General features: G+C 49.6%; 1 protein-coding gene across 1 annotated transcript; it reads right to left on the bottom strand.

Moving 5' to 3' along the window:
- Positions 1-1,320: 1,320 nt before the first annotated feature.
- CALM1 (calmodulin 1) lies at positions 1,321-9,439 on the bottom strand. Its single transcript, XM_036315398.1, has 6 exons — positions 9,200-9,439; positions 6,352-6,382; positions 5,304-5,447; positions 3,003-3,109; positions 2,440-2,575; positions 1,321-2,268 (listed from the first exon to the last, which is right to left on the bottom strand). The coding sequence occupies exons 1-6, from the start codon at positions 9,200-9,202 to the stop codon at positions 2,240-2,242; spliced, it is 450 nt and encodes a 149-aa protein (XP_036171291.1). The 5' UTR covers positions 9,203-9,439; the 3' UTR covers positions 1,321-2,239.
- Positions 9,440-9,723: the final 284 nt, after the last annotated feature.

Raw genomic sequence — 9,723 nt, 5'->3', positions numbered from 1 at the left:
TACCAAGAGGCCATCTCCCACAGGCCCGAGACTGGGTCAACAGGCAGGCTATTGGAACTCCCTGCAAGAAACATCCAGGTCTGTAACTTATTCGAACCAGGAGCCCTCACTCCTCCTAGCTCATCAGAACCCCCAAGGTATTCTTAGGTGTTCCTTCCAGATTCAGGAAATGATGAAAGCCAAACCTAGCTCATGATGTCAACCTCTCTTCCACCAACCGAGTCTAAGGACCAGTTGCAGAGGCAGATGGGCGGGCTCCTCTCCACGGCTCTGACCCACCCCTCTGGCAGGAAATCTAACAAGCTGCAAAATGCCAGAGAGGCAGGGAGTAGGAGAGGGAGAAGCCAAGGGTCTCTATAAATCAGCCCTGAATGCACCCAGCTGGCTGCCAAGAGCTCCTCACTGCCTCGCGCACGCAGCCTGCCACTGTTCCACTGTTCCCTGGCAAATTAAAACCTCCCACACACACACGCAGAACCCAAACCTCCTTGCTAATAAGATACCACCAGTTAACACCCTGAAAAAATGCACATCCAGCCTTCATTTCAAAGAGTTCTGCAAAATGCAACGTGCCTTCAAAGGGGCTTTTTAAAAGCAGACCAATCCCACGGCCAAGACCAGTACCAGCATCTTCGTTTTGGTTACAGGTTTATAATTAGACACAACGTTCCCTCTGGGGTGGTGGTTTGCTTCCAAGCTGAGGGCTACCATTAGTTCTACTTGGGGGGGAAAAAAGCAAAGTCAAGTCAACCTTTTTTAAAAAGTAAAAGGAGGCTCCGGTAGAGGATAATCATAACTTAAAAATAATCGTAAATCAAAAGGTGACTGGTAGTGTCTTTTAGGCATGAAGAGACTGGCTTAGAAAAGTGACTACTGCTTCTACCACACACAGCGAGGATTGAGTTACAGACACACTGAATCATGTCTCTTGCACAGATGGTCTCTAGTTACATAAAACAGGTAATCAGCAGCACGATTGAGACGAACCCCTAAATACATGCTTGAGAGAAAGTGGGTTTTTTTTCCTTCATTAAGAGCTCTACTATCTGAATAATCATTAAGCTACCATGACTCACTGTCCCCCCCTCCCCCCCGGGTGAAAACACAATAGACCTCCATGTCCATAAACATGATGAAGCAGTCGAAATTTGCTTGGTTTCTGGCGAGGTCTCAGCTCGGAGGTTGGTGCTGGGATGCTGGGAGGGAGCGGGGGAGGGAAACCCAATGCTGGGCTGGGAGCAGTTACAGGTGCACTGGGCCTCCCCCTCCAACTGCCTTGTCCCCGTTTGGATCTCAGCTTTACAAAGCATTTAACACCACTTTAAGTTAATGGTCTTTTTATTGGAAAAAATAAAATAAAATAAAAAGACTAGCATTTACACAACTTGGAATGGACGTTAAATGGTTAATTTCTTGAACAGCAATGTTGATGGTTGTGCTGAAGTCCACAGCCACAGCCTACCTCTGCTGGCTCCAAGTCACGGTTCAGGAGGTTTTAAAAACAGAGAGTCCAAAGATGCTCCCTTGGTAAAAGTTTCTTTTTTAAAAATTTGTGTGAATGGTGACAGCCTGACACCCACTTCGCGCTAGCACAACGCAGACAACGCTAAACCAACACACGTGGGCATGCCAGCAGGATGCCTCGCCGTCACCACGGGTCGGGGAACATGAAAGTACAAGAGGGACCATCATCCTGCTAATGGGGCTACGTCTAGACAGTTTATCCTTCACCCATTTTTCTACACAACAGCCTGAGGTAAACCAATTTTAAATGTGTTTGCTTTCAGCAAACCAAGCTAGTACAATTTCTACTAACAAACTGAACTAGAACCCATCTGAATAGGTTTTAAATTTGTTTTTTCGTTTTTCGTTTTTAATACAAATGCCTGACTGTGCTCAATTGTCAAGCTGCATGCATGAAAAACTGGCCAGCCCAAACAGTGTATTAATCATTAGCAAATGGAACTGCAAGGAGTCCACTAAGTGCTTCCTTATCGTTAAGGTAGTACGAGGATTTATACTGTAAAACTGATGTGTAGCTTGATCTTTTAGGGGACAGGACCACCAACCAATACATGCAGATTTTTTGTGTGTGTGGACAGAAGGTACTTTTGACATTCAGTTTTGCTATATAGAAACAGAATGAGTAAATGATTTTTTTTTTTTTTTTTTTTGCAAGAGGTAAGTAAAAGATTCAATTTGATTCTTCTAGAGGTGGGGAAAAGTTGAAAGTAGGTCTTCATTTTGCAGTCATCATCTGTACGAATTCTGAAAAGACAAATAGTCATAACTCAGTTATCTTCAAAAGCAGCTTTATGAACCCACCATCTCTGCTCTGCGTAAAAAAAAAATTAGTGCATGTCTAGTGAAACAGTTACCTTGTTTATAGATTCTGAAGGGAAGACTCTTAAAAACTAAGCTAAAGAAACACTGTTTTACCTTCATAGTTGACTTGTCCATCTCCATCAATATCTGCTTCTCTGATCATTTCATCTACTTCTTCATCTGTTAGTTTTTCTCCTAAGTTTGTCATGACATGACGTAGTTCTGCCGCACTGATGTACCCATTGCCATCCTGTGAACATTCAGCAATTGTTAGCAATAGGGGCTGATAGTGGGTCAATGTGGGCAAATAGGTCTTTGACTCAATTATGCCCTCTCAAGTTACTGCCAACTCTGCTCTCGTCGACAATTCGATCTCCAGTCCCCTCCTCTACCCACTACGTACATGCAGTCTGCCAGGGCAGAATACACAGGGGGGTTTCAAAAGCTAATAGAAATTTCCCCAATCAAGAAACTTGGTTCAAATTTTCTCAGCTATTTATTATGCTTTCCCTTACTCGATAAAGTTACTGCAATAAGTCGGGGTTATTTGAAAGTGAGATTTCAGAGGTTCGGGCAGTTAGGTAAGTGTTCTAACTAGAACAGATTGTTGAAGCTTTTAGCAAGGAGAGCAAAAAAGCAGTACTTAAGTACCATCTGCAATGCAGATGCAGGATTACCTTGTCAAAGACTCGGAATGCCTCGCGGATTTCTTCTTCGCTGTCTGTATCTTTCATTTTTCTAGCCATCATAGTCAAAAATTCTGGGAAGTCAATGGTGCCATTGCCTCAAGTGAAAACAAAAAGTTTGTATAAAATAAGTGCTCCAGCAATGCTCCTCTGCAGTAATAATTTTAGAACCACTTTATGGAATGGTAAGCGCCTGCTAGGACAAACTGGTAAATTATTTTATTTGGTTGAACCATTTGTAAGTTTAAACTGTTGCAATACTTCGCAGGGCGATTTCACATGATTCAAATTAGCAATCGATGCCCTGCACAGCATTTAAGAATGCAAAGGAAACTGCATATACAGAACCGTGACCACTGAATGGGGTTGTTCGGTTCAGGAGAAAGAAGCACACAGCACTGAAGGCTGACTCTTTCCGCTCCCAAGGGAAGCATTCCAGATTGTCTCTCCCGCCCCCGCTCCAAGTTAGGGCAATCAGAGGGAGCCAACTCGCCCTTGGCTAGTGGTGCTGGTCAAGGCCTAGATTTGGGCCCCCAGGGATGAAAAGGATCATGATGGGGACAAACTGACTTTATTATGCCATGGACCATAAAGGTTAGAACATCTTCTCCAGGGGCATTTCTCAGCCACGGTTATGAGAAGTCACCTAATGGCTTTCTCCCCACTCAGTATCTTTATTTCCCATTAAGGGCAAAACTCAGAAGTGTTTTCACAGCTCAGACCATTAACACGAGAAAACTGTGTCAAAAGAATCTGTTCTATGGCCAATCTTCCAAACAACCCCTCTGATACGAAGTGTTAGATGAACTCACCAGAGACAAACCACTCGATTAACAATGTAACTTGAATTAAGAGGAAATAAAGTTAAACTAGAAGAAGAAAGCTTTAGGTCAAGCTCCCCATTTTCACCAGTACCTTTAAATCAAAACAGTAATTCAACAGATCCTTTCAAGTTCTTTTGGCCTCACGTAAAGCATTATTGATACTCATGCAAGTCAATATTAAGTATTTAGCATGCTCACAGCCAAGCAGAGATGCATGTCCTTAGGCATCATCATATTTATTCACTGTGAATACCAGATTCTGTCACCAGGACCTCTCACCACACTCCCCCCCGCCCACCCCCGCTTGTTCCATACAAATCTCGGGGAGCCTAATAGCTCTGCCAGTCCCCAAGCTCAGTTCCCCAGGGTTTACTGGAGAAATCTGATAACCTTAGCACACTGGAGAGAACTATGGACAACCTCTTTTTCCAAAGCAATATTAAGGCTGAAAACAGTCTTTAGAAATAGTGTGAATGGGCTAAAACCATCGTTAAAGAGCTTAACCAAAGCCCCTGCTTCTAAATGTACATGACACATCTGACTCAACTTTTATCACCTTTCAAAACCCTATTTTTAAATGACTATCAAGTCAATCATCTAGAAAGTAGTCCAGATCCAAATTCTTCTTAGATCACTGTGTTCTACAATGTTGTGTAGTACATTTACTAGTGTGTGTGTGTGTGTGTGTGTGTGTGTGTGTGTGTGTATGGTTTTTTGGAGGGGGTCTCAAAAACTGTTTACTGATAGAAGCAAGCAATAAAAGATCTACTGCCCACTGTTCTAGAATTCAGAAGACGATGAACAATTGGTGACCAACTGCTACAGAGGTTCTTGCTTGTTCCTTCCTGCCCCAGGCCTTACACATCCTCTCCTTCTGTTAGATTCTGCAGATCTATTCCCTACAGTCCATCACGACCCCACACCTCCAAGCCTCACAAGGACTTCAAAATTCTCTTCAATACACACATCTACAGCTCACACTGTATCCAATTCTGTCAATACACACATCTACAGCTCACACTGTATCCAATTCTGTCAATACACACATCTACAGCTCACACTGTATCCAATTCTGTTAGCGTCTAACAGTGCTCTTCACCCACTTCACTTAAGGGTTTTTTCTCCTCCTCTTAGAGACCATAGGCTTTTTAAAAAGGTCGATGGCTATTTGTCTTTTACTTCCCCACAGAACTCAGTGCAGACTCATGGGCCAGTGGATAAAAGACTGAGCTGTGGGTCACGGCAGGTAGAAAAGAACAATACAGTGATCCGATCCAGGAAACGTTCTAGCCGGTGAGCAGGGCAAAAGGCAGGCCCATAATCTCCTATTTACATTGTCAGTGGCCAGAAGGCAACCACAGAAAAGATCTTTGCACATTTGTTTTGCTGTGGGACCTGAGAGACGATCCCGTAACATGTCCGAACTTGAATGAACACTGGTGCTCATTCATAGTTCTAAAGCCCTTACCATCAGCATCCACTTCATTGATCATATCCTGCAATTCGGCTTCTGTTGGGTTCTGACCCAGTGACCTCATGACGGTGCCAAGTTCCTTTGTTGTGATGGTCCCATCGCCATCTTTGTCAAATAGGGAGAAAGCTTCCTTGAATTCTGAAAACAAAAGTTTACCTTTTAGAACGAATGTCTGCACCCAAGCCAGCCACAACGCACACTTCCCTGGGGCTTGCCAAAGCAAGTGGTCCAAGGTGTGCAAGCTATCCGAAACTGCCTGGCTTTATCTACTGAAATAAAGACTACAACAGTCCTGTTGGACTGGCCTCTCTACAGCAGACTGTAAAGCAAACACTGCTCCTGTTAACCAGCTCCGTAAAACCACAGTATTCTCACATCTTTAAAGGCTAAGCTTGAACACACTGAAATGAGACCAAGATTGGTCTGTGTCCCCTTAAGGTCCCTTCCTGTTAAAATGTCTACAGCCATGCGAAGGCCTTGTTTTCCTAGCAACGTGACGGTTACTAAAATGTGCATTCCAGGCAGCAGTGTGTTCTCTCTACAGGGCATTCAGAATATTCCAAAGGCATTTCTGGTTTCCTAAGGAGAAACCATCCCAAAAAAGTCCTCCAGGGAATATTAAAATCTAAACTAAAACAACTCCCTTCCCAATTATTATAATGGTCCTAACACTCACTTTCACCCATTCCCATAGACTTTAGAATAGCAAGCACAGGTTTTCAAGGTGGATTACTAAAAGACCTGTGACATAAAAATTCCAAACTACGTGTCTGAGTGGTAAACTCAGTGCAATCTCATTATATACAAAATCTCGCACCGTGAAACATCGTCGGCTACTCCAGAGCGTAACAAATGGATATTCTTAGTTCTGCGTCCTTTCACTGTATCTCCAAAATACTGGCGAGGAGTAACATCTCACCTTAATACTTCTACTTGTTTTCATTTTTATAGATTCTCAGAAAACTGTTCATATTATAGGGGAGAGGGACTGACTGATGCCTAGCTCTGGCCTGCTGGGGACTTCCTGAAGCCATGGACTTACCAGCAATCTGTTCTTCAGTCAGTTGATCAGCCTACATGGAGAAAGAAAAGGCTGTAATTCAATCTACAACACTGAGGTCAACACTTGCTCCGATTACACTTTTAATAGTGACCTTTTGTCAATATTTTTAAAATGTCAACTGTTTGAAGACTTTAGCACTATCATTTAATGAAAACAAAAATAAAGAAAACTCTTGATGCTGTTTACAAAAAAAAAAAAAGGAATGACAAGGAAGTGACAGCTCCCTTCAGGTTTTCCTGTCTGGGCCTAGGGCTGCGCTGTGAGGTCTAACTAGGAAGGGTCAGTTCATAACTTGAAAAAGGGCACCTCTAGTGGCAAAGGGTCCCACAGCACGGGCTGCAGCAGCAGCAGGCGCTGAGAAAGAAGAGCGCCACCTACTGCACCCGAGCGCCGCAGTCCCCGCTTCCGCCCCAGCAAGGACCTAGCCTGACGCTGCTGTCACCGCAGCCAGGATCTCGGATCGGTCCAGGGGCAGGCTTTTAGCGCACCTTGCGCATTGCTGCGGGCACTCCAATCTCCAAACCGGCGTTACGTAATGGCACTGGGTTGGATTAACGGGCTTTTACATTCATTTTATGAGATACAATTAGGAGGGGAAAATAAATATACCGCAATGGGTTATCCCGCTAACTCCATTTTCATGTAGTAAATGCTTTCAATCATTTAAATTAGGCAGTTATTCGTTAAAAGTCCACCATTTGCAATGGCTTAATGCCCTCTGTCAAAGTATCCCGACTCAGAAGCCGGGAAGGGAGGGGGGGATGGAACCTCCGATAAGTGAGCTGTTACAAAACTGCGAATGTGCAGTGCACCGAAAACTACACGATTATGAGACTAGTCTCTTTTCTGGAGAGGAGGAACTCTGCTGGAGGATGTTTACCGACCTTAAAGATGACAACAGAGCTGCTCACAAGGAACATTTTACTGGAGGTGGTAATGGGCACGGAGGTAACTCTCACGCCAACATGGAAGCTGCATCTCCAGCCAGGGGAATTGGAGAGCTAATATGTATTTTTATTTTAATGAAGGGCACGTAATGAAGCCAGCTACAAAACGGGTCCTAACAGAAAGGTGACGGTGTTAAGTCTATTCTAACTCTTAAATGAAAACTTTCACAAAGAGGAACGGTGTTCCAATATATGGAAAACTTTTTTTTTTTTTCATATTAGAACTGAGTCTTCTTCCTTTCTACCCCAGTGACTGCCTAATAGGTTTTCTTTATATCGAACGAGGGAGACGCGATGATTTATGTAACGCCGGAGCAGCGTCTGTCTTGTACAACAGGAAGCGCTGCCACACCTCGAAAGAGAAGCTGTCACCCTTACCGGGGAGCACGGTCCCTCCACGCGGCCGAGCTGTCATATTAGAGGGGCTATTATTGCCAGCATCAGCCTTCCTCGACAAAGGAACATCGCCCGATAGCACTGGCCTTGGGGACAAGGGTGCCCCGAAACTGCCAGAGGGCCATCTCCCTACCCAGCCCAGCCAGAAAACCCTGCGGGTGATGTCAGCCCAGCGCAGGGAGGAAGGGGGCTGTGAGCACACACCCAGCGAGGCGCACAGGCGCATCTGGCAATCTCCAAGCCGCAGAGAAAGCGGAAATGTAGAGGGCATCTCCCTGCGGACTGGGAAGTGGCGCCGAGTGGGGAAACGCAACGCGAGGGGCCTGCCAGGGGTGCGCGCCCCAAGGCCAGAAGAGGGGCCAGGAGATGGCCCCAGCGCGGGGGGGTGGGAGAGCCGCCCCTCATCAGCCGGGACGACCTCCCACTCCCAACCCCGGACCCGCACCGCGGGGAGCGCAAAGCCCGCCCCGCGCCTCCCACCGGCTTCAGCTCCCCCAGGCGGTGAGCCCGCCGCGACGCCTCCTCCCCGAGCAGAAACTTTGCGTCTCTAATGGAAACCGAGCCGCGCGCCAGCTCCCTCCTCCCCCGGTCCCCCGCCCCCCCGCCCCAATTAGCGCCAACCCAGCGCCTCCCGCGGGAAGGGGCCTCCGGGTGTGCCGAGGCTCCCGCACGCCTATACTGCTGCCCCGAGGTGTGTGGGGGGGGGGGGGGCTGCTGGGGTGCGAAACAGGGAGAGGAGAGTGCCGGCCACACCGCAGGGCCCCGCCCGGGCGCAGGGCGGCCTGCCCGCCGCTTCCGCTCCCCGCACCACCTCCCCCCCGCCTTCCTGCCCCCACCCCACCCTTCCCCGGTTCCTTCCTTCCCAGCCCACGCCCGCGCCGCGCCCCCCGGGAGGTAGGAGGGAACAGCGGCTGAGAGATGGTGCCCAGCGGGGTAGGCTGATGGGGAGGGCGGGGGCAACACCGACGGCGCCCCCCACGCCCGGCCCCGAGCTATGTGCGCCACCCGCTCGCCCCGGCCCATTCATTCTCCCGGGCCCGCAGGACCCGCCGCCTCCGAGCCTGGGGAAAGGCGGTGGGGTGGGGGGGGCTAGTGCCCGGCCCCGCCCGGCTCCCCCACCCCCCCGGGGCCCCGGCCGAGGCGCGGCGCTGCGGGCAGCCCGGGTGCGGCGCGCTGGATGCAGTGGTGCGGGGCTGAGGGGGGGCGGGGGATGCGGAAGCCCCGGCAGCTGTAGTCAGAGCCCCAAGAGGACCCAGATTTAAAGGAGGATCCCTGGCCGAAGAAACTAAGATGCAAACCCGAAATGTATCCGTTTTAGCCGCCACTGCTGCGTAATGCCCGGGAAAGAGGGGGGAAATCCACCCCCCCCCCAAAAAAAAGACAAACGAACAGCAAAAGAAGAATAAATCCGGACTGAACTAAAAATGTGTTTAGAAATCCTGGGCAGGCAGCTGCTACGCCGGCATTTGCCATCCCCGACCTACCATGGTGCGAACGGAGGGAGGAAGCGCCGAAGGACCGAGGGAGCCTGCACCAGCGCGGGGCTGAGACGGCGGGAGCCTCCGCTGCTGCTGCGGCTGCTGCTGCTGCTGAGGCGCGGGGTGCACTGAGCGCTGTGCCGAGCCGCTGCCGCCGCCGCCTGCGCCGCCGCCCGACTGCGAGTAACGGCGCCGCGCCGCGAGCCTCCCAGCACGAATGCCGAAGCGCGCCCCTGCGCTCGCGGCCTATATACGGCGCTCGGTATCCCTCCGCCGCGGCCGCGCCGCCTCGCTCAGCGCCGCGCCGAAGGCCGGGCCTCGCCCGCCGGGCCCCGCCCCCGGCGCGCCCGGCCTCCCCCGCCCTCTGCGCGCCCGCCACCTCCGGCCCCGGCTCGGGGAGCGGTGCGGACTGACCCGGCCGGCCCGCTCGCTCGGGGCCGGGGCGAGAACCGAGCGCCTGCACAGTGCGGCCCTAAGGGGCTTCAGAAGCCGACCGCCCCTCACCCAGCCCCACCCCATCTGCAAGACCC

This window comes from Myotis myotis, unplaced genomic scaffold (genome assembly GCF_014108235.1).
Source record: "Myotis myotis isolate mMyoMyo1 unplaced genomic scaffold, mMyoMyo1.p scaffold_m19_p_1, whole genome shotgun sequence".
Lineage (NCBI taxonomy): Eukaryota > Metazoa > Chordata > Mammalia > Chiroptera > Vespertilionidae > Myotis > Myotis myotis.
Note: the sequence above shows the minus strand (reverse complement) of the source record. Positions and strands in the feature narration are given on the sequence as shown.

Bases quoted from the DNA above. Each gene is read 5' to 3' on its own strand.
- CALM1 (XM_036315398.1), bottom strand. The intron at 5,448-6,351 runs GTAAGTCCATGG...TTTTGTTTTCAG, and splicing joins GACTGAAGAACAGATTGCTG to AATTCAAGGAAGCTTTCTCC. The intron at 2,576-3,002 runs GTAATCCTGCAT...GAATGTTCACAG, and splicing joins CATTCCGAGTCTTTGACAAG to GATGGCAATGGGTACATCAG.